At 46.5% G+C, this 24,213-nt stretch overlaps 1 protein-coding gene across 3 annotated transcripts; it reads left to right on the top strand.

Moving 5' to 3' along the window:
- Ampd1 (adenosine monophosphate deaminase 1) lies at window positions 1-22,659 on the top strand. 3 transcript variants are annotated; one of them, XM_032897606.1, is made up of 16 exons: window positions 1-93; window positions 4,364-4,375; window positions 5,194-5,374; window positions 7,040-7,205; window positions 10,382-10,547; window positions 12,057-12,276; window positions 13,700-13,829; window positions 15,142-15,336; window positions 15,614-15,745; window positions 16,294-16,457; window positions 18,475-18,601; window positions 18,768-18,931; window positions 19,529-19,649; window positions 21,662-21,835; window positions 21,984-22,094; window positions 22,482-22,659. In XM_032897606.1, the coding sequence occupies exons 1-16, from the start codon at window positions 72-74 to the stop codon at window positions 22,638-22,640; spliced, it is 2,244 nt and encodes a 747-aa protein (XP_032753497.1). In that variant the 5' UTR covers window positions 1-71; the 3' UTR covers window positions 22,641-22,659. The 3 variants fall into 3 exon arrangements, with proteins under 3 accessions (XP_032753497.1, XP_032753496.1, XP_032753495.1); XM_032897604.1 differs by lacking the exon at window positions 4,364-4,375 and adding an exon at window positions 1,371-1,382 and having other exon boundaries at window positions 67-93; XM_032897605.1 differs by lacking the exon at window positions 4,364-4,375.
- Window positions 22,660-24,213: the final 1,554 nt, after the last annotated feature.

The raw sequence follows: 24,213 nt of genomic DNA, 5'->3' as shown, positions 1-24,213 counted from the left end.
TGAGTCTGCCATCCCCACAGTCTCTCTCCTTCCTCTGCTGTGCTGTCCTAGAATCCAGGATCCCAGTCACAATGCCTCTGTTCAAACTTACAGGTAGGTGTGCAGAAAGGATTGGAGAATGCAGGGATTTTTTTCCATATGCCCATTCCTTTAACTACCATGCCAGCTTCAGCAGCCCTTTAGGCTTCAGAGTAGCTTCAGATGTACACGTCAGAAAAAGGCAAAGCATTTTCAAGTGTTTGCTTGCTTTCTAGTAGAGGGGGGAGGGGTCTTTTCTCAAATTATATCTTTGAATCCCTTAGAAAACTGATTTCATGGCCCAGAGAAGGCTCATCAGCCCCGTACTAGAGATCATGACCATGGGAGAAACATTGGCCCAGACTGTTCCAGTGCTTTTCAGTCCACACTTGCACTCAGAGGATTTAAAAAAAAAAATCAGTTGTATGTATGTTTCATTATAGAATGCCAGACATGTGAAATAAAAAGAACCATTACACCAAAAGTTAAAATAATAAACACTCACTTAGGAAAACTAGAAAAATAGGAACTTAAAAAGTCACATAGTCGTGTAGTTCAGGGAACCACTCGACATTTCTGAGTTCAGCGTCTCAGTCTGTGATTTACGCAAGAGTAAAGAAGCTTTTAGGGACTCAGTTGCATTTGCGTTACACCTGTAATTGTGCAGTCTTTGGGGAGGATAGGCTTTACCTTAACATAGTGCGACTATTATGTGTTTTACTCCCTTTAAAACCATGTGAAGTGGATGACATTTGAGTTTTCCTAAGTATCTCCTGGGTTTTTTTAAACCATATTTTACATGCATAAAAGTCCTCTTGACCTTATTTGCAGCTAAAACTTTCTCTGTATATAAAGGGTATTTCCATGTGATTGGGTCTCAGAAACGGTGGTTCAGTGGGTGCTACCCACTTGTTCCATGCTACCAAATAAGCTGGTTTTGTTTGCCCAGTTCCAGCATTGTTTGAGAGTTCTAGCCCTCTTCAACGGATTAATCTTTCTTTCCCTTTAAATTTCCATCCTACAAAAAGTACCTTTAGTGGTCAGTAGTGGAGTGTGAGCTTAACATTAGCACACACAAGGCCCCAGGTTCAACCCCCAGCACCACAGCCCTGCAAGAAGAACTTTTTTTTAAAGAGTATTACTATGTGCTTAAGACATGTGCTAGGAAGGACAGGAATGAAAGCATATAGGGACCTTATCCCCACGATGTGCTTGGGCAGTGCACAGTGGACTTGAAGATGAGCTAGTACCACCCCTGTCTGTGGCAGTCTACCCTGCTTCCCAGAGACTGGGTGCATGGTCACAACAGATGGCCAGAGTTGTTCATATGTTGTGTCTCATTTGTTTCACAGGTCAAGGAAAACGTGAGTATTTGGAACTATTTTTCCTGCCAATTGCAAGTGCCTGTAAACAAAGTGACAGTGTTCCTTAATTTACAAAGGGGCTTATTTCTCAGCAGCGTTTATAAACGGAACCACGCAAAGCCAGTAATGATCACTGATACCGTAGATAGCAAACAACCTTCATGGCTCTCTTGTGTTTCCAAAGCACAGAAACCAAAAACAAGACACCCACCATTTCCCCCTTAAAGGAAATAGGAGCCCGGGGTTGCTTGTGAAGGCTTGTAATGTCAGCACTGGGGAAGCTGAGGCAGGGAGATGGAGAGTTCAAGGTGAGCCTGGTCTGAATAATGAGAAGAATCTGTCTTAAAGTACAACCATAAAATGCACAGGCGAATAAAGGCCACCTCCCAAGTCCCTTGTTTGCTATTTTGAAATAAAGCATACAGATTAGTCGATGGGGTGTACTGACTTTGCCTTAGATGACTCTCAACTCTAGCACAAAAAATATTTTGTAGTGAATTTTTAGGGGGCCAGATAAAACACGATTTTAGATAAAATTAGCTTTAGTTGTGTTTCTGCCTGCTCTCCAATTCTAACTTTCTTTTGCTGACTTCTGTGGTTCTGTCTCCAAGTTCCTCTGTAAGATGAGATGTGGGGGGTGGGAGCCTGCAAGCTGGCCTGCCCCACACATGGATAAACTCTGCTGGGAAATAGGCCTGACTTCTGGACCTGTGGGGTGTGGAAGCGAGCATGGCAATCTTTTTCTCAAGAGCTGTATATCTCCTGCATTCGTAATCCCCAGTGTTATGGAGAGCACCACGTGGACTTTAAATATTTCATGTTTGATCTTCATACCAGCATTCCGAGGCTGACTTGTTATTAACGTCCTCCTTTTACGATGATGAACCATGAGGCTCCTGGGCACTGTGGTTTGCCCGAGGCTACCCAGATTCCATTGCACTCTTTCTTACCTTAATCCAGCAGTCAATTTTGCCATTTTATCTTTTCCTTTTCTGTTTGTCCTGAGATAGATGTCCTGTCTCTGAGACACCGCCCCTCAGCTGTCCCATGATCTCAAACAGCATGCTAAGAAGGGTCAGTAATGGGGTTGGGGATTTAGCTCAGTGGTAGAGCGCTTGCCTAGCAAGTGCAAGGCCCTGGGTTCTGTCCCCAGCTCAGGAAAAAAAAAAAAAAAAAAGAAGGGTCAGTAATTATGTACACTCACCCGAGGGGATTACTTCTCCTTCCTGAATTTGGGTTGTCACCACATCTTATCTATTTACTTTTAAATACTAGTTTCACTTTTTCGTGCCTGAAGTCACCACCATGCCCTGAAGTAGTAGGAAAGGCAGAGCTCTCGAATTAGCGGTCAAATTTCAGCTGCGTTTGCATGGAGTCAAAACAGCTGTCCAATTTTGTGGGACCAAATATCAACCACATCACTTTGGGTCATGACTTGAGAATATAACTTTCAACTGTTGATAGTGGGTTAAAAAGATGCAACCTTAGTAAAAGCTATACTTTTAAACAATGTATGAGCCAAATAGATAGAAACAGATAACAAATGACTGTTCCAGAAGAGCTAGGATGTCACCAGATGGGATTGGGTCTCTGGCATCAATGCCATACTGTCCCTTCCTAAGGTCCCCAACAGCACTGCCACAGGCACAGCGTAATAAACCACTGACACCTCATTCTCATCATCATAACCAACTGACCTATCCCATTTGCCCTTCATGGCCAGCATGTAACTTCCCCCTGCCACTCATCTCCTGGGTGCCCGTGATGCTCGGGGAGGAATGATGCTATTTCTAGGGGTCAGCTGGTGGTGGGCTGGGAGGCCTCAGCATCACTTACGTCTGCTTAGTGTTCCATTTGCTTCGCTGTGGGCTTGCCAATGAACGACTAATAGCTTCCAAGCACGCTTCTCAGTTTCTGGAGGTGTTGGAGTGTGACAAGGCAAACGAGTGTTCAAGGTTCAAGTAACACTGTCTTCCCTGTTACCTCTGCCACTGCAAGCCAGGATTTTAATCTAGTCACCTGACAGCATTGCTGACATTACGAATCACTTGCTCTCATTCCTAATGGATGCTTTATCCCATATGCTCATAACTACACATCATCCTTAATGGCCGGAAGTCAACCAACTGTGAACTTGCCTGGCACTGCCGAATTACCTCATTCAGCTTAATCTGAGACTTTGTTTTCCTTGAAGGGTTTCCACACACTTTATGTCACAACAGCCTGGAGAGCGAGGTTGGGGTGGTGTTAGTGCCCTCACTTAACATGCAGGGAAACGGAAACGGAGCTGGGTGAGGGAGTTGGTAAGCACAGGGCTTGAACTTGTTATCCACTCCATCTGATTGAAAACGACCACTTTTGGAGGCCTGCACAGACCCTGGCACAGAGGCCACCCTCGCTGGGTTGTTTGCTCTGCCATCTCCATGGCAAACTTCTGTGAAGTCTTGCTACAGTAGCTGACTCTTCACTGTTTTCATTTCTGCTCACCCGCTCTTTTCTGGAAGTACCAAAAGGCTCCTAGAAGTGCAGGAGTGGGTTGGGAGATGGCTAGTGAGCTGGGCATGTAGAGAAGACAGTGGAACTCAACAGAAAAACAGATATATTTTTGACCATCACTGCCCCATAGGAGGAAACTGGGTCTTACTTTCTGAAGGTTTGGAGATTATTCATTGTCAGGCCAGCGGAGCTCACCCTTGTTTCTTCATTTTAAGAATGGAAAAACTTTGCTGGGTGGTGGTGGTGGTGGTGGTGGCTGTGGCAGCGCACGCCTTTAGACCCAGCACTTGGAAGGCAGAGGCAGGTGGATCTGAGTTCCAAGCCAGCCTGGTCTACAGAGTGAATTCCGGGGCAGACAGGGATACACAGAGAAACCCTGTCTTGAAAAAAAGAAAGGAAAGCAAAACAAAGCAAACAAACAAAAAGAATGGAAACATGGGCTGAGTCCAGTCCCTGGATCCCACTCACGTGGTGGGAGGAAAGAGCTGACACTAAAGGTGTGCTCTGTCTCTGTCTGCCTACCTGTCTGTCTCTTTCTCTCCATCTCTCTCTCTGTCTGAGAGAGAGATGGAAGGGGGGGGAGAGAGAGAGAGAGAGAGAGAGAGAGAGAGAGAGAGAGAGAGAGAGAGAGAATGGGAAAATGTAGGGTGCAACAGTAGGTTGGCTTTCTAGGGGTCACTCAGTGTCAAAGGCCATGCTCACAAAGAATGGACTCCCACCACGTACTAAGTTTTGCCACCTCCCTTTCACCATGTAACAACGTATCACAGATGTCAGGTTGAAAATAAAAAAACCAACCATCCAACCAACCAACATTGAAGTTAGCTCCCAGGGTCATCAGTCCTTTCTACAGTGTCTTCAGAACTACCAAGAAGACCTAGATGGCCAATGGGAAGGACTGTGTTGTGATAACTGTGAGACCAAGCTTAGCCATGGACAAGGAATGTTACATTAAGAGTTTGTCCTGTAGGAGTCAAGCTGCATCTACAGGGGTCTCCAGAAGTGTGCTCCATACACAACGGTGCGGTCATGTGAGAGCCAGCCTGGGGCTCTGGTTGGAGATCAGGGAAAACATGAAGCCAGCACACATTATCCCAATCCTTGCGTCTGATACCTGGGTGGCTTTTGGACAAGGTGTGCTCTGTCTCTGTCTGCCTATCTGTCTGTCTCTTTCTCTCCCTCTCCATCTCTCTCTGTCTGAGAGAGAGATGGGGAGGGAGAGAGAGAGAGAGAGAGAGAGAGAGAGAGAGAGAGAGAGAGAGAGAGAGAATGGGAAAATGTAGGGTGTCAACTAATGTGTGAAAAACTCTTCTAGAAATTGATGATGCAATGCGTAGCTTTGCTGAAAAAGTATTTGCCTCAGAAGTCAAAGATGAGGGAGGTCGGCACGAGATCTCCCCCTTCGACGTGGATGAGATCTGCCCAATTTCCCTTCGTGAGATGCAGGCCCACATATTCCACATGGAGAACCTGTCCATGTCCATGGACGGCAGGAGGTAAGTGTGGCACCTTGGGACCGACTGTGGTGGCTCCTGAAGGAAGGTCTGTCTCAGTGCGGGTCACACGGAAAGGAAGAACTCTGCCAGGGTTCCAAGTTCTTCTTCCTCTTCTTTGCATAGGTTAGGGTGAGATACTAGTGACAGAAAAAAGAAAACAGTCCCTCCTGCCCTTGTCTACATCGTAAGCTAAATAAAGACTTCCTATCACCCCAGGAAGAGAACTGGAGCCTCCAAAGTGGGCGGACAGCTGCAGTAAGCACTTTCAACATAGACATAGTTGGCATGGGAACTGGAACTCAGTTGTCTTCAGGCATGTCCCCTAGTCAACAGCAGTGCTGCTCTCTGAACTCCTCTCCAGCAGTCTGAGGGCACCTTGGCCTTGGGGGGACACATCTTCATCTCTGCCCACACTGCACCTGTCATGAATGTTACCCTTCCCCCGGGAGTTACCAGAGGTCTTTATGAAGACGTTATTTGCCTCTATCTCACTCCCTGTAGCTCTTTACCACACAGTCCTCAGGCTTGCAGCGCTCCCCCATCCCACTGGTCTCCTCGCGCTGTCTTTTCCTTGGTTTTATACCTTTAAAGGACAAACAGCAAATCGTCTCCTTTGCGATCCCCTGAAGAACCTCACCCAGGGTCTAGTCTCTCCTCAAAGAAGAAACTCAAAAACCAGACCCAAAAAAACTGTCCATATAAGGAAACCGTATCAGCCGGGAGTGGTGATGCACACCTTTCATCCCAGGACTCAGGAGGGTAAGGCAGGCCGATCTCTGTGAGTTCAAGACTAGCCTGATCTACAAAGTGAGTTAGCCTGGACTACACAGAGAAACCATGTCTGAAAAAAAATAAAAAACCCAACCAAAATAGCGACAACAAAACCAACAGGAAAGAAAGAAAACAGTATCAATAAAATTTTTAATACCATGTAAGATATTTGAGATGCGTTACATCTCACAGAAATCCTATAAGGTAAATAGCTGCCATAGCTTGTCAATATTGTGACAAAACACCTAAACACGTGGACTTAAAGGAGGAATTTGAGCTTTATTTGAGCTTTATCAGAATCTTCAGTCCACAGTCAGTTGACCCTGTTGCTTTGGGCCTGTGGTGATGGAGGGGGCATCACAAAGCTGATTGTTTTATGGCAAGAAGAGGGAGGAGGGTGGAGGGAGGAGGGTGGAAGGAGGCTCAGGGTCTCAGTGTTCCCTTCAAGAGCTTGCCCCTGATAAGGACCTCACTTCAGACGTGAACTGTAACAGAGCTCCCTAGGGTATGGTACTGTACTCCCAGGGAATGGAAGTTCATAGACTTTAAGGCACATGAGGACAATGACACAGGATACAGCGGCCATCACCCACATTCACTGTAACAGCTGCACTGCCACCTCTGTTCATACTAGACCACCCTAGAAGAAGGGTGTTATGTTGAAGGCCTTCTAATATATTCCCTCAGGTCCCCAGTGCTAAAAGAAGCCATCGAATTTGCTGGATTCTTTCTTTTCCCACTATCATAGTATTTTGCTTCTGACAACAAGTCCATATTCTATTTATTTATTTTACTGTTTTTGGCCTCAAAATAAACCAGAATAGTGAAAAATCCATTTATTATGATGGGACTCCTGAGGAGGATCAAGCTAATTTTTCTTTTTTTCAAATCCAGGAAAAGGCGCTTCCAAGGACGGAAGACTGTTAATTTGTCCATTCCGCAAAGTGAAACGTCTTCTACCAAACTGTCCCACATTGAAGAATTTATTTCTTCATCCCCGACCTACGAGAGTGTGCCTGACTTCCAGAGGGTGCAGATCACTGGGGACTATGCCTCTGGGGTGAGTCATACTTGCCGTGCCAATGTCCCCGACGAACACGCGTCGCTCCACGCCGTCTCCCCTCCCTGTGCAGGTGCTGCCTGCCTCTCTTGCCATGCTTCGTCTGCAACTCAGTCCGACTGCTGAATGTCAGTCACATTTCTGTGCTGCTTCATCATCCCACACAACGCCCCCTTTATCCGGTTTACTAATACAGTGACAATGTGAAGAAGGATCCCTGTAGTTAACCCAGACTACAGTGGACAGACTGGGCAAAAGGACCAAAGGGAGCAGCAAGGAAGAACACTTTGTTCTAGCTGACTGCACCATAAAGTAAAAACAGAGCTGAGGGGCTGACCGGGGAGGGCACTGCAGGTGAACTGAGTTGGCCAAGGAGGCTGGAGACCTGAGTTCCAGCCCCAGCTTCGACATGGTGGAAGGAGAGAAACAACTTGTGCAATTGTCCTCTGATCTCCATATGCACAGCATGGCAATTCCACAAACAAACAAACAAACAAACAAACAAACAAACAGGGGAATCTAGTGGAGGGGGTGCTGGAGGAATGGCTCAGCAGTTAAGAGAACCTGGGTTCAGTTCCCAGCACACACATGGTGGCTTCCAACTGTCTAGGATTTCAGTCCCAAGGAACACAATGCCTTTCTTCCCCCACCCCAGATCATGACTGTGGTCGCACACACACAAGCATGCGAAACATTCCCACACATAAGAAAAAGAGAAAAAGAAAATTCCAAGGAGGCCCTTGTCTTTAGAGCTTATAAAGTCTGGGTTTGTTGAAGTAGCTTACACAGCAGGTGTCCCCGGAGTGGATTTCAGTATGTCCCAGGGATACTGAACTCATGTTACTTACAATGTGCCCTACTTGTCCTAACAGTTGGCCACTTAATAAATCTCCGCCACAGGGACTTGCAGCATCAGCATCACATCAGTGAAGCTGCGATTGAGCGCTCAGTCTCTGCTCCAAATCTGGGTTCAGTGCCAATGCTGAGCCCCTGTCTCGTGTAACTGACCCAGGCAGGGTGGGGCCTGAGGCGCTCGCAAGGCTCAGGGTGCTGACACGCAAGCCATTCTCGTTTGTTTATTTTCTTCAGTTTAGCAACCAGGGTGCTCGGCAAACGGCAGGCGCCGACGGTAAAGAGCTGACGTGGAATTTCTTGATAAAGTGGTAAATCCGTGATAAACGCAACTTGGAAAACGCCAGAGTTCAAAGCTTAAAGTTCAGAAGACACACTTGGCAGCCATAGGCTTGGTAGACACAAGAACAGAAAAAGAAGAGAAGATGTACAGAAGTCAGGGAAAAGTGATCCCACACCAGAGGCCTGGGCCTGGGGTCTTGTGGCTTCACTTGGCAGCTGATAAGGCTAAACTGCAAAGCAGTGTTCCACTTGGCTGTGCTCTGTAGCCAACAGGGGCTTCCTCAGAGTGTAAGCACAGAGATGAGGAGGGGCGTCTCAGGACTAACGTCTCAGGGCCTATGGAACCTGATAAGTAATTGACAATTTAATTGGCCCTTATCAATAAGGGCCTTATTGCATCTAGGCCTTAAATGCTAAGGCGCTGAGGGCTGGAATGCAGGTGAGTAGAAACCCACCCTAACCTGTGAGGAGCTGATAGAACGGTGTCTTTGGAAGCTGAGCCTCAGACCTAGGCTAATGCAAGCTTTTAAAATAGACAGTGTGAGCTGTCTGGCTGTGACATATGCCACCCTGCTGATTGCCAGGGTTCATTCTCAGACCTGACTGGACGGGTGTCTCCTTCCTCACCAGCTCCATATGTCTGTGTCATTCCCTGAGTTGCACAGTCAGCGGAAGAGGACCCGCCGTAGAGGAGGACCCCACTCCAGTCAAGGAGATACCAGGCAGCAGCTGCACTCCCCTGATAGAACTCTAAGTGAGCTCTCAAAATAGCCACACCAGTCAGGATCTGCCATCCGTATCTCCAGCCTTTGAGACCACACTCAGGTTGTTCCCAGAGAGAAGGTCTTTGGGGCTCTGATAATACAGGGACCTGGAGGTAAGGCAGGGCATCTCCAGCAGCTTGAACCAAGCTTTAGTCTAGATGCTGCCTCATCTTGGACAGAGACAAAACTCTCTAAGACTATCTAAGAAAGTGGGCATGGTGACGCATGTCTGTAATCCTAGGAAAGATGAGACAGGAATTTGATGCCAGCCTGGGCTACATGGTGAGTTCAAGACACTGTCTCAAAACTTTTTTTTTAAAAGGTAGGTGTGTTGTCTCAGACCTATAACCCTGCACCAGGGTGGTAGACATAGGGGGAGTTTAGAGTCATTCTTAGCAACATAGTAAGTTGGAGGCCTGCCTGGCTACATTAGACATTGTCTCTAAAGCAAGGAGATAAGGAATTGGAGGTCAGCCCAGCTATAAAGTGAGACCCTGACTTAACTGGCCCTTGTCATAGTCAATACAATTTGACAGATGAGTACTGTGTTCAGAAGCTTACATTTTATTTTATTGTTTTATTTATTTATTTATTTATTTATTTATTTATTTATTTATTTTTATTTTTATTTTTTTAGACAAGACCTCGTCTTGGAATGCCTGTGTAGATCAGGCTGGCCTTGAACTTACAGCCTCAGCCTCCCAAGTGCTGGAATTAGAGGCATGTGCCATCACATGTGCCAGTTTCAGAAGTATGTACTTTCAATATGCAAATACCACATAAAAGGAGGAACACATATGCAATGGTAGAATGGGTTCTTTCTTTTTTTAATGTTTATTTTTTTTTTTTTTAGATTTATTTATTTATTATATATTGAGTACACTGTAGCTGTCTTCAGATACACCAGAAGAGGGCATCGGATCCCTTTACAGATGGTTGTGAGCCACCATGTGGTTGCTGGGAATTGAACTCATGACCTCTTGAAGAGCAGTCGGGTGCTCTTAACCGCTGAGCCATCTCTCCAGCCCTTAATGTTTATTTATTGTATACACTATAGCTGTCTTCAGACACACCAGAAGGAGGCATCAGATCCCATTACAGATGACTGTGAGCCACCATGTGATTGCTGGGAATTGAACTCAGGACCTCTGGTAGAGCAGTCGGTGCTCTTAACCACTGAGCCATCTTTCCACAGCACACAGGAAAGCCAGAACTATGAGAAATCAGCTGACCACTTTCTAGAGTCTCACAGGCTTGGCTCTAACACTTTCTTGGCAGGTAACTGTTGAAGACTTTGAGGTGGTTTGTAAAGGTCTCTATCGGGCATTGTGTATACGAGAGAAATACATGCAGAAGTCATTCCAGAGGTTCCCCAAGACCCCCTCCAAGTACCTGAGGAACATCGACGGCGAAGCTTTGGTAGCAAATGAAAGCTTCTACCCAGGTAACTTTCTCTCTCATGAATGTAAGGAGTATAGCTTTAGGTTTATCTACTAAGTATGATTTTGTTTTGTTTTTGTTTCTTTCTTGAGACAAGCTTGCTCTGCGTAGCCCTGGCTGTCCTGGAGCTTGCTTTGTAGACCAGGCTGGCCTCAACTCAAAGATTCATCTGCCTCTGCCTCCCAAGTGAGTGCTGGAACTGAAGCGGTGGGCCACCAATGCCCAGCACTAAAGACAAATTTCAGTATGTTTTTAGACTATCAGTGACCCAGTCTTAAAGTCACTTGATTTGGCCCTTATAATACCTCTCTTCAGGATCTCCGAAACCCCAAGTTAGACCTGTGCATCTCCTAGTCTCAGTGGTTGTGAAGGTGTCCTAATTACTAGGCTACAACTCAGCCTCGCTCTCTTTCGTCCCATCCTCTCTCTTCTGGTTATTAAAGCACGGTTCCAAGCACATTACTTTCCTGATTAAAAAAATGTCCATGCTCCCCATCCCCTCCCTACATAGCCAGTCAGAATCACCTGCCTTCATCCAAATGGCATTGCAGCCCTTGAGGCTCCTGCTTGCTCACTTAACCTATTTCTAAACTGAAGACTTCTATCCCTGCCCCACCGCCCACACCCCCAGTCTTTGTTCTGGATGGGAGTGTTTGTGACAGGATCTCAAGTTACCCAGGTTGGCCTCCAAACTAGATTTGTAGCTGAGGATGTTCTTGAACTCTTTAACCCTCCTCTTCTCCCACCTTCTCAAGTTTATGACTTACAGGCTAGCATGCCATTCATCCCCAGCTTGAGTTTGGAAGCCTTTCTAGATCTCCCTGTAGTTTAGCCCCTGCAGTTCTGTTGCTAGGTTTCTCCCCATCTCTGGTTTGCCTTTTACCTTGCTTAAGTCACCCTAATTCCACAGGTCTGGGGTCAACCTAAGTCTTCAGGGAGCAGACGGAACACCATCGTTTCTCTCTCCCTCTCTGTCTCTCTGTCTCTCTGTCTCTCTGTCTCTCTGTCTCTCTGTCTCTCTCTCTCTGTCTCTCTCTCTCTCTCTCTCTCTCTCTCTCTCCTCCCTTCCTCCTCCCTTCCCTTCTCCTCCTCCTCTTTCTCCCCCACCCCCACTTCTCCTTCCCCTCCTCCCCTTCTTCTTTTCATGGGGAAAGGTTTTTAAAGACAGGGTTTCACTGTGGAGCTCTGACTGTCCTGGAACTCGCTCTGTAGACCAGGCTGGTGATGGTACATGGTTTTAGTCCCTCCCTTCGTGAGGCATGAGGATTTTAAGAGTATGTGTTTTAGGCCAGCCTGGCATACATAGCAAGTTCCAGGGCAGCCAGAGCTACATAGTGAGACCCTGTCTTTTTTTTAAAAAAAAAAGACAAGTTAACTAATGTTGGATAATTATAATCGATGAAGTCTGAGATGACAAACTAATGATGCGATTTGCTGTATTTCTTATTTGGTTATTTTTACATGGTCATTCGTCCTATGTGCTGATCTATAACTCTGTGTTTTATTGAAAAAGTATTTACCCCTCCTCCGAAGAAGGGAGAAGACCCCTTTCGCAGAGAAGACCTTCCCGCAAACCTGGGCTATCACCTCAAGATGAAGGGTGGTGTGATTTACATCTACCCTGATGAAGCAGCAGCCAGCAGAGATGAGCCCAAGCCCTACCCTTACCCAAATCTGGATGACTTCCTGGATGACATGAATTTTTTGCTTGCTCTAATTGCACAAGGGCCTGTGTAAGTGTTTCCTGAGATCTAAACACTAGCAACCAGTGTCACTATGATAACCAGTGTCACTATGATAACCAGTGTCACGATGATAACCAGTGTCACGATGATAACCAGATAACCAGTGTCACGATGATAACCAGTGTCACGATGATAACCAGTGTCACGATGATAACCAGTGTCACGATGATAACCAGTGTCACGATGATAAGTGTTTCCTGAGATCTAAACACTAGCAGCCAGGGTCACGATGATCAGAGGAATGCTTATTACAAGCCCACCTTGTCCAAATACTGCGTTCAACTCCTTTCTTTATTCCTTGCAAGGGCCTTATGCATGCATGCATCTGTCTGTCCGTCCGTCCGTCCGTCCATCCATCCATCTGTCCATCTATCTGTCTGTCTGTCTATCTATCAATCAATCAACCAATCAATCATCTATTTATTTATTTGAAGTGTCTCAAGTGGCCCAGGCTAACATCAAACTTACTCTGTAGTCCTGACTGACCTTGAACTTCTATCCTCCTGCCTCTACTTCCCAAGGGCTAGGACTGCAGGCTTGCACTGTCATTTGCAGTTTACACAGTGCCGGGGATTAAACACAGGACGTCTTACATGCTAGGCAAGCATTCTATCAGTGGAGCTACAGCCCTACTCTTTTTTTCTTTACATCTTATTTTATTTTTATTTCATCATCATCATCATAATTATTATTATTATTTTGAGACGGGGTTTCTCTGTGTAGCCCTGGCTGTCCTGGAACTCACTCTGTAGCCCAGGCTGGCCTTGAACTTAGAGAGCCCCCGCCTCTGCCTCCTGAGTGCGGATCTCAGCTGTGTATCCCCATCACTGCCTGGCTTATCTTTTTTTAATTATGTGTATATGCCAATGTCTGTGTGTGAGTTGTGCATGTGAGTCCAGATTCTGTGGTGGCCAGAGGTAAGTGATCCGCTGGCCCGGTGGTTACAGGTGAAGTTGTGAAATGCTACATATAGGTGCTAGGAACCAAACTCAGGTCTGCACTGCAGAGCCATCTCCCCAGGGTTCCCGCTACCCTGAATACCTTAACTACAGCTTAAGGGGCTGAAGCATCTGAAAGGTGAGGGAGCCAGTAACTAGCTCAATGTCACACAGCGCTGAACCAGGAAGATGCCCAAGTCTACTGACGCCACAGTCAGGGCCCTTACCATTGACCTACACAGTCCTCATAGATTTTTAAACGCCATTCCTAGTCCTCCTTCATTATTATTCCCAGCTTTGACTGAAAGCTGGGTGCTTTTCAGTGGGATCAACTATGGAAGAAACCTGTTCCTGCAACGATTTCCTCTTATGGGTGAGAAGAGTCCTGGAGGCTTCTTTGAAATTGTTAACCATTTTCTCTACATGTCCAGAAAGATGTTTAGACATCTATCCTGTGTGTTTACTTTTCACAGGAAGACTTACACTCACCGCCGCCTGAAGTTCCTCTCCTCCAAGTTCCAGGTCCATCAGATGCTGAATGAGATGGACGAGCTGAAGGAGCTGAAGAACAACCCCCACCGGGACTTTTATAACTGCAGGAAGGTGAGCGTGTCAGGACTTTTATAACTGCAGGAAGGTGAGCGTGTCAGGTGAGTGTGTCAGACTTTTATAACTGCAGGAAGGTGAGTGTGTCAGGACTTTATAACTGCAGGAAGGTGAGTGTCAGGACTTTTATAACTGCAGGAAGGTGAGTGTGTCAGGACTTTTATAACTGCAGGAAGGTGAGTGTGTCAGACTTTTATAACTGCAGGAAGGTGAGTGTGTCAGACTTTTATAACTGCAGGAAGGTGAGTGTGTCAGACTTTTATAACTGCAGGAAGGTGAGCGTGTCAGCCTTTTATAACTGCAGGAAGGTGAGCGTGTCAGCTCAGAGCTGCTCAGAGGGAAACACAGGTGCAGAGACTGCTGAGGGACCAGATGACATTTGCTGAGGAACTTACAACTTTTGCAAATTACATGGGTTTTAGTGAAGGCAGGTAAATTATATCTAGCAGATTTGAAGTGCCATGCTGTTGCTTGTCTAAGAGAGAGAGAGAGAGAGAGAGAGAGAGAGAGAGAGAGAGAGGGTAAAGGAAAGAAGAGAGGAGAGAAAGGAAGGGAAGCGGGAGGGGAGGAGAGGGGAGAGGAGAGGAGAGGAGAGGAGAGGAGAGGAGAGGAGAGAAGAGAAGAGAAGAGAAGGAGAGAAGAGAAGAGAAGAGAAGAGAAGAGAAGAGAAGAGAGAAGAGAGGACATAGGGAAATTATAATTAGGAAGAGAAAGCCACTGGGAAGAAGCTAAGTGGCACAGAGATTGCCCAACTTGAGGTATGCAAGGCCCTGGGTTTGGGGCCCAGAACTTCAGAAATATAACTGTAGAATAGAAACCCCAAACTTTGAAGAGTTACTACTTCAAGCTTGGGAGATCTTCCTTCTCACCACCATCCAGATGTTTTTTTGAAGCAGGGTCTCGTGTAGCTCAGTCCTCAAACTTGATGTCTATTTGAACATGACTTTAACCTCCTGATCTTCCTGCCTCCTCCTCCCCAGGGCTGAGATTTGGCTGGGATTACAGGCATATGTCAGTGTATCCAACATAATTTCAATCTTAACTTCTTTGGGTGGAAGAGCCGTGATAGCATATTGGGTGTGCTGATGTTTGAGAGAAGCATCTTCCTGCATCCCGCTAACTCGCTCACACTCTTGCACAGGTGAAGAGAGGACACAAACGGGTCCCCTGGGCCATCTCTACCGACTATCAGTTCTCGCCATTATCTGCCTCTCCCTCCTTCTTCAGTGGGGTCTGCAGGCCTTGTGGCCACTGACAGTGGCATACAGAAGGCTAATGCTGCATTTTCTTTCTCTGAATGTGTGCATAGGTGGATACTCACATCCACGCAGCTGCCTGCATGAACCAGAAGCACCTGCTGCGCTTTATTAAGAAATCTTACCATATCGATGCTGACAGAGTGGTCTACAGCACCAAAGAGAAGACCCTGACCCTGAAGGAACTTTTTGCGAAATTAAATATGCATCCATATGACCTGACTGTTGACTCTCTGGATGTTCATGCTGTAGGTTGGGAGGCGCTCCTTTTACTCGCTCTATTGACAGAGAACCCCAGATATCCCAGGCCATCCCTCCCTTAGCACATCCCTCTCAGCTACCTTAGCTACTGTGATGGCTGGAAGCACCCCTGATGAGTTTTGAGGTATCACTCACCCTGAACTTCATTCTTGAAGCCCATCTCTTTCCCCGACACCAGCCTCCTGTTCCACTTGGTCGCGCCTGGGGACTATGCTTCCAGGAAGCTCAGATCATCAAAGCTTCTGCTCTGGTTTCCTCATTCAGGGACGGCAGACGTTCCAACGCTTCGATAAGTTCAATGATAAATACAATCCGGTGGGTGCGAGTGAGCTTCGGGACCTCTACCTAAAAACAGACAACTACATTAACGGGGAGTATTTTGCCACTATCATCAAGGTGAGGAAAAAACACTGCCTGAATACAGTTCGTGAATAGGGGAGGAGAGAAGGGAAGGCAGGAAAGAGGGGAGGGAGGGAGGGGAAAGAAGGGGGAGGGGGAGGGGACACAGAGGAGGGAGGGATCGTTGGGGAAACGTCTCTGTTTCCAGAGAGAAGTTAAGGTGTGGTTTAGGGGATAAGGACCTGGCCTGAGGTTTGAGCAGAGTTAGGGGTGTCTCATGTGTGTTTTAAGAAGCACATGGGGCCAGGGCTGCCCTAGGGAGCGGGGTGGGGGTTTGGGGTGGCAGTGTATATACAGCTGCACTCATCTCGCCGCCCTCATGGTGATCTTGTCATCCTTGTCTGACTCTTGCCTCTGGTTTCTGTCACTGCTGAAGAGTCTTTCGTCCTCACTCAATCCTCGGCTCTCTGTTCCCTTAGCTCTTGGATAATTTCTCTCCCTCCCTTCCATATTAACATGACTCCTCTTCCTAAATCTGACTGGCCTAGACCTCTGGGGGGACTTGTGGGAAATTCTGGCTTTGGATCTCTCTCTTGGATTTGCAGGAGGTGGGTGCAGACCTGGTGGACGCCAAGTATCAGCATGTGGAGCCCCGCTTGTCCATCTACGGTCGCAGTCCAGATGAGTGGAGCAAACTCTCCTCTTGGTTTGTCGGCAACCGTATTTATTGCCCCAACATGACATGGATGATCCAAGTCCCCAGGATCTAGTATGTATTTGCCCCCTCCCCATGGGGGGAGGGGCCTCTGAAGCTCATTTTCCTCTTCCTGCCTCTGCTCCCACCTGAACCAGAAAGTTAGGGCTCAAAAGTCAGCTCGGCTGAAAGGGCTAACTGGGAAGCAGCTCCAGAATATCTCTCTGTCTCTGTCTCTGTCTCTGTCTCTGTCTCTGTCTCTGTCTCTGTCTCTGTCTCTGTCTCTGTCTCTCTCTCTCTCTCTCTCTCTCTCGCTCTCTCTCTGTCTCGGTCTATGTAGCCCAGTGACCTCAAACGTGAAATCTGCCTCTACCCATCTGACTGCACCACCATACTCACTCAGTTCAGTTTGGTTTTTCAAACTAAAATAAGGACTAGTATGTATTTTCGCCAGGGGCAAATTCTTCCTTAGTTCTTACTCTAAGTAATAGCAGAGCTCGAGTAAGGACCATGTACACATTACACCGGTCTTCTCTGTTCGAGTAAGAACTGTGTACACCACACACTGGCCTTGTCTGTGTTTCCTTCATTCTTTGCCAAGTTTGTCTGTACTGCACTGGCATATAACTTTTAATTTTTTTGATATAGAATCTCTCTCTATAGTCCTGGCTGGCCCGGAACTTTCTATGTAGATCAAGCTGGCTTTCAATTTGAGATCTGCCTGCCTCTGCCTCCTAAGTGCTGGGAGTAAAGGCCTGTATCACCATACCTGGCTCTTTATTTTTAGTTTTGAGACGGGGTCTTACTATATAGCCCAGGCTAGAATTGAACTCATAATCCACCTGTTTCTGTCTCCTGAATGCTAGGATTACAGAATTGTGCCACCAAGTCAGAATCGAATTATAGTTGTCTTGTGTCTGAACCTTTACCGTCACTGGCCAATTCACCCACACAAGCCCAAGCTCTTTATAATCAGAGGATTTCTCAGTATTGCTGCTGGAGAAGTACTCTCTTCCCTGTCACAGACAGTCACTCTCTGTCTGCAGGGATGGCGTCTCTCCTATGCGCAGTTTCATTGATCTTTTATCTGACTTGCATCCGTACACACTCTCTGGCAACCGGCAACCCACTCTGTATGTGCCCGCACTGAGACTGGGGAGATGGCTCAGCTAGTAAAGTGTTTGCTTCATAACCATGAATCTCTGAGTTCAGATCCCTCAAAACACCTAGACATTGCACCTAATGTATTGAGTTGTTGCCAGGATTAGTGTAGCTAATAATTTTTGGCTACTTAGAAAAAAATTGGCATATACACAATGGTGTAATTTATTATTACCACAGGGTGAAGTATATGTGTGTATGTGTGTGTGTGTGTGTGTGTGTGTGTGTGTGTGTGTGTGAGAGAGAGAGAGAGAGAGAGAGAGAGAGAGAGAGAGAGAGAGAGAGAGAGAGAGAGAGAGAGAGAGAGACTCTTCAAGTACTGGAATTACCAAATATGCCACTACTTCTGTCTGGTTTGAACCCTAAGGCAAGCACCCTATCAGCTGAGCTAGATTCCCCAGAGAAGTACTCTTCTTGTTAATGCATTGGTGTTTTGCCTACATTTTGTGTCTGATGCATGAGGGTGTCAGATCCCCTGGGACTAGAGTTACAGACAGTGTGAGCTGACACGTGGGTGCTGGGAATTGAACCAGGGTCCTCTGGAAGAGCAGCCAGTGCTCTTTAGCCACTTAGTTATTTCTCTAGCCCCCAAGAAGTACTTGGGATAGCCATTCCCATTTTCTGTCTTGTGACCACACATTGATTTGATCACTGAGCTCTCTATGACACAATTACTATAGTCCTCATAGCTGGACTCAGTTGTAAAGACCGAGTTTTCTTGCCGCAGAGAGTTTATAGAAGAGCGGGAGTATGTGGTACAGTGCCCAGTCCCATGCCCAGTCCAACCCCAGTTCATGTGTATGCACGGAGAATATCTGGGAGTGGGTGTAGGAGGGACACAACCAGCTCCTTCTCTGGCCCATGACATCTGGCTCCCCCACAGCGTCCTACTATGCTCTCTCTCCTAAGTTCCCTTCCTTCTTGCCTTTAGTGATGTGTTCCGATCCAAGAATTTCCTGCCACACTTTGGAAAGATGCTGGAGAATATTTTCCTTCCAGTGTTTGAGGCCACCATCAACCCCCAGGCTCACCCAGACCTCAGTGTCTTCCTCAAGCATGTAAGGCTGAGCCTTGGGGCTCTTAACTCCTCCTCACAATCCAGTCGGCCTTGCTGGCCACCACCGACTCTCCCTGCTTATTTACGTCCTTATATTGACTTCTCCTTTGGAGCAGTCTGAGGGGCCTCTCAGACTGAACCCACAGCGTGGCTCACTTTTCTGATAGATCACTGGCTTTGACAGTGTGGATGATGAGTCCAAACACAGTGGTCACATGTTTTCCTCCAAGAGTCCCAAACCTGAGGAGTGGACAATGGAAAACAACCCGTCTTACACGTACTATGCCTACTACATGTATGCAAACATCATGGTGCTCAACTGCCTGAGAAAGTACGTACGGGAGAAGGGGCCGAAGCTCTGTCCTTTAAACATCTGCTGGTGCGTGTGTTCCACTAACGTGTGTAGTGTGCATTGCTGCAGATGTGCCACGGAGCAGACGGCAGGTCAGAGGGTGGCTTTCAGGCCTCGGTTCTCTTCTTCCAGGTTACTGAGGCAGGGCCCTCCCTCTTGTTCCTACCAGGCTAGGTTCTAGATGACTGAGAGTCTCCTGGCAGTTCTCTCCCCAGCTCCATCTCACCTCAGGAGTGCTGGGATCACAGATGCATGCCACCGAATCTTGTTTGCTTGTTTTTATTTTACACATATAAATGTTTTGCCTGCATGCATGTCTGTATCTGTGCATCATGTATGTGCCTTGTACCCAAGGAGGCACACACTGAGACTGAGACGCTCATGCATGAGGTAATGGGCTCCTTGTCTCACCATATCCTCTGCTGCCTCTTTAAAAACCACATATGTTTGTACTTAGGAAGAATTACAGTGAAGAGTTACCATTATGTTTTGCTGGACATGGGGTTGCTGTTCCCTTTCCAAGTGTTAACTCTGCTAATGGATTTCTTTTTATAAATTTCTCTTTCTTTTTCACAGGGAACGAGGCATGAATACATTTTTGTTTCGCCCCCACTGTGGTGAGGCTGGGGCTCTCACTCACCTCATGACAGCCTTTATGATAGCGGACAATATTTCTCACGGCCTGAACTTAAAGAAGGTGAGCTCAGCTCTCTCTCTCGCGCTCTCGCTCTCTCTCTCTCTCTCTCTCTCTCTCTCTCTCTCTCTCTCTCTCTCTCTTTCTTTGAGACAGGATCTCATATGACCCAGGCTGGACTTGAAGCCACTCTATAGTTAAAGATGGTCTTGATTTCCTGATTATCCTGCCTCTACTTCTGACTGCTGGAATTTGAGATTACAGGTGAATATCACCGAGTCAGGCTTGGAATCTCTTTCCTTCCTTCCTTCCTTCCTTCCTTCCTTCCCTTCCTTCCTTCCTTTCTTTTTTGACTTATGTATTTTATTTATGAATACACTGTTGCTGTCTTCAGACACACCAGAAGAGATCATCAGATCTCATTACAGATGGTTGTGAGCCACCATGTGGTTGCTGGGAATTGAACTCAGGACCTCTGGAAGAGCAGTCAGTGCTCTTAACTGCTGAGCCATCTCTCCAGCCCCATTGTTTTTTTTCTCTCTCTCTCTCTCTCTCTCTTTCTCTCTCTTTTGTTTTGTTTTGTTTTTGTTTTTGGTGACAGGGTTTATCTATGTACAGCCCTGCAGAACTGTCTTCATAGACCAGGCTAAATTCAACTGGCAGAAAGATCTACCTGCCTCTGTGTCCCGAGTGATGGGATTACAAGGGAATCTTTACTTTCTTCGGTGTTTTGAGTGATGGGGAAAAGTTCAAGACAGAGTTTCTTTGTGTATCTCTGTAGACCAGGCTGGCCTTCAGCTCCAAGATCCACCTGCCTCTGCCTCCTAAGTGCTGGGATTGAAGGTACATGTCATGATTCTATATTAGAGCCTGTAACAGATGAACCACAACACCCATTTTCAGTATGAGATGCATTTTGAGCTCAGCGGGGAATCAAAGGTAAGCAGGAAGCACTCCGACCCCATCTCCCCCAGCCGGCATCTGACAATCTAATGCTTTCTAATTTTCCCTTGGGTTGAAACGTTCTGGTCAGCTATGAGAATAAGTCCAAGGTATCAGGAGTGAGGAAGGACAGGGCAGATCTCAAGTCCCAGGAGGATTGGGAACTTGGGATGGAATCTATGCTAGATTTGTGGGAAAGATCATAATTCCTTGGAAAGTCAGCCTGTGACTTGGAGAGCAGGACATTTTCATATCAGGGACTACGGAACCCATTTGCTCCCACCAGCCACTGCTGTCTTTTCTCTAGGCCGATATTCAACTTTGCAAGGTTGAAAAAGCGAACAGCTTCACTTGTGCTACTCTGAGTCCTTAGTACTCTTATTGTGAAATGAGGATCGTTGAGCATGATACATCGTGAAGGTTACTAAGGTAACCTTCTATGAGAGTCAGAAGGGGTTCTCTCGAGGTTACCTTGTTAATTGCCCTCAGATATGAATTACCACACATCTCCCGACTTCTGTCTTAGAACTCTCACAGGCAAAGTGAGAGGCAATTGGCTTCCCTTCAGCTACATTTGCCAGGTTTCTTGTTGTAGCGTGTTTTAAAATGTCTCTGGTAATAGTCATAACTTTCATGTAGAAAAAAAAAGAAAAGAAAGAAAGAAAAGCCAGTTTCGGGGTGAGCTGTGAGGTGTAATCACCTAGATCAGACCATTTTACTTTGACAACTTAGTACTCAGGTTTTTTAAAAGCTGATTTTGCCCAATGCTTCTGAAAGCAATACCAGGACATTCAATTTTAAGTAGTACTTATATTGAAACCTACAATCACTTCCTAGGAGATTTAAAGTGAGCGGTACCTTCGTTGAAAGCTAAAGCTTAAGGTTGGCCATGGGATTTATTTGTTTGTCTTTTTGTTTTTCAAAGCAGGGTTTCACTATGTTACCTTGGCTGTCCTGGAACTGAATTTGTAGACCAGGCTGGCCTCAGGCTCGCAGAGATCCACCTACCTCTGCCTGTTTTAAATTGTGGGATTAAGGCGTGTGCCACCGCCACCAGGCAACCGTGGGATTGTTAAGGTTTTAGTGTCTGTTCCTGCCCACCATCCTTATTGCTATTCTTACTTTCTTTGCAGAGTCCTGTGTTACAGTACCTATTTTTCTTAGCCCAGATCCCCATTGCTATGTCGCCATTGAGTAACAACAGCCTGTTCCTCGAATATGCAAAAAACCCTTTCTTAGATTTCCTCCAGAAAGGCCTGATGATCTCGCTGTCAACCGATGACCCGATGCAGTTCCATTTCACCAAGGTAGGCATGGAAGTCTGAGCAACGCCAGCACGCGACCACTCGCCACCCAGAAACTGAGAGTCAAACCAAGGCTCTTCTGAATCCTTTGTGTAGGGCGTGTATTGTTCCTTTCACTAATGCAACTCCTGATTTATGTGACTAACTACAGGAGCCCCTGATGGAAGAGTATGCCATCGCGGCCCAGGTCTTCAAGCTGAGCACTTGTGACATGTGTGAGGTGGCAAGGAACAGTGTCCTGCAGTGTGGAATTTCTCATGAGGTAGACTTGCCCTCCTGAGTGTTGGGTCTAGTAATCTGACCACTGAATCGTTAGTGAAGTGAGGAAAACACGGGAAAGTACTGTATAAACCGCTTACCGCTGCTATGGATAGGGACGAAGACTATCCTGGGCTGGGGGTACAGTTCAGCGGTAAGGCACAAGCCTGTGAGGATCTAATTTGAGTCCCTACCACCCCTCCACCAAGCACTATTCTCTGGCCATGTCTCTACCATTCGAGTTTCAGGAAGCGTGCACCCGGAGGCACTAGATGGATGACCGCTGTTTTCCCTTTTGTGTGTGGGTAACATGAGGATTATGGTGGATGAGCGATCGCTGCCTATCCCGGGGTAAAGAGACACAGAGCCCTCTCTTTCCTTTGTCTTACAGGAAAAAGCAAAGTTTCTGGGCAACAATTACCTTGAGGAAGGTCCTGTTGGAAATGACATCCGAAGGACAAATGTGGCTCAGATTCGCATGGCCTATCGTTATGAAACTTGGTGTTATGAACTCAATTTGATTGCTGAGGGCCTTAAATCAACAGAATGAATAAAGTATGTGAACCGAATAACACTGTGAGTGGGTTTTCATTGAGAATTCGAATCCTCTAGACTTGTTATTGAGACCCTATTCTTTTTTTTATTATTTTCTTAAGATTTATTTATTTGGGGTTGGGGATTTAGCTCAGGGGTAGAGCGCTTGCCTAGCAAGCGCAAGGCCCTGGGTTCGGTCCCCAGCTCCGGAAAAAAAAAAGAAAAAAAAAAAAGATTTATTTATTTATCACGAACGAGTGCTCTATCTGCATGTACGCCTGCAGGCCAGAAGAGGGCATCAGATCATGTTATAGGTGGTTGTGAGCTGCCATGTGGTTGCTGAGAATTGAACTCAGAACCACTGGAAGAGCACCCAGTGTTCTTAACTTCTGAGTCATCTCTCCATCTCTCCGAGACCCTACTCTTTTTTTTTTTCTCCATCTTTATTAACTTAGGTATTTCTTATTTACATTTCAATTGTTATTCCCTTTCCCGGTTTCCAGGTCAACATTCCCCTAACCCCTGCCCTTCCCCTTCGACATGGGTGTTCCCCTTCCCATCCTCCCCCCATTACCGCCCTCCCGAGACCCTACTCTTGAAATAAGCTAAGTATTGTATTAAGTGCTCCACTGATACTCTTTTTTTTTTGGAGCTGGGGACCGAACCCAGGGCCTTGCACTTGCTAGGCAAGCGCTCTACCACTGAGCTAAATCCCCAACCCCTCATTGATACTCTTTGATTCGGTTCCTGTCACACCTTTGTACAGTAAACATAATTTCTATTTTGTGGACAATGAGCGGATGTAGGTAGATGATGTCCGAGGGATGCTCTTCATGTGGGACAGCAGCATGTTCATACGTTTGAGTGACTCCAGAGTCTGCACGACTTTCAGGCAGAACAGATACCAGAGGAAGCCAAGGACATAAGCCACTGACTTAATGCTGAGGAGATGGGCTTTGGGACTCAGGGACCAGAACACAGTTAAAGCACCTGGAACCATTTACAAGTTCTTTGACAAAGCATAAGTCAACAGTGGCTTTCTTAGGTAAAGTCAGGCCAGTTGTATGGAAGCTTAGAAAACGAACATTTGTGGAGTAGTGCTGACAGAAGACTGATCCTAGCAGGGGCTTCTTAGCTTGCTGAAGCAGGAGACCTTCGTATCTCAACAGAAATATCCCTGCTAGGTACGGTGGCACATGGCTTCAGTCCTAACACTTTGGAGGTAGAGCTCAAACAAGACTGGTCTTCACAGTTCCAGGTCAGCCAAAGCCACATAGTGCGGCCCTATCTATGGATGATGGATGGTGGATGGACGGAGAGGGAGGAGGGGGAGAGGAGGGTCCTTCAGGTTAGGAAGTGACCCAGCTATCCAGGTTAAGTTTGTTCGCACACAGCTGTGTTGCCATCTAGTGGTTGGGTTGATAATTCACTCAGTTTTATTAAAAAATGGAGTTATGGACTAAACATAAAGCTATCTTTTGGGGTTTTTTGACACCAAAAGCATAAGGAAGATTTCATTCTACTGTTGTTTTTTTGCCCCTGAGGCTGTAACGTGTGTGAAGAGAACACTCCTCCAGACACATCACAAT

Source organism: Rattus rattus, chromosome 3, assembly GCF_011064425.1.
Source record: "Rattus rattus isolate New Zealand chromosome 3, Rrattus_CSIRO_v1, whole genome shotgun sequence".
Lineage (NCBI taxonomy): Eukaryota > Metazoa > Chordata > Mammalia > Rodentia > Muridae > Rattus > Rattus rattus.
This window is presented reverse-complemented; position numbering and strand designations above follow the sequence as displayed.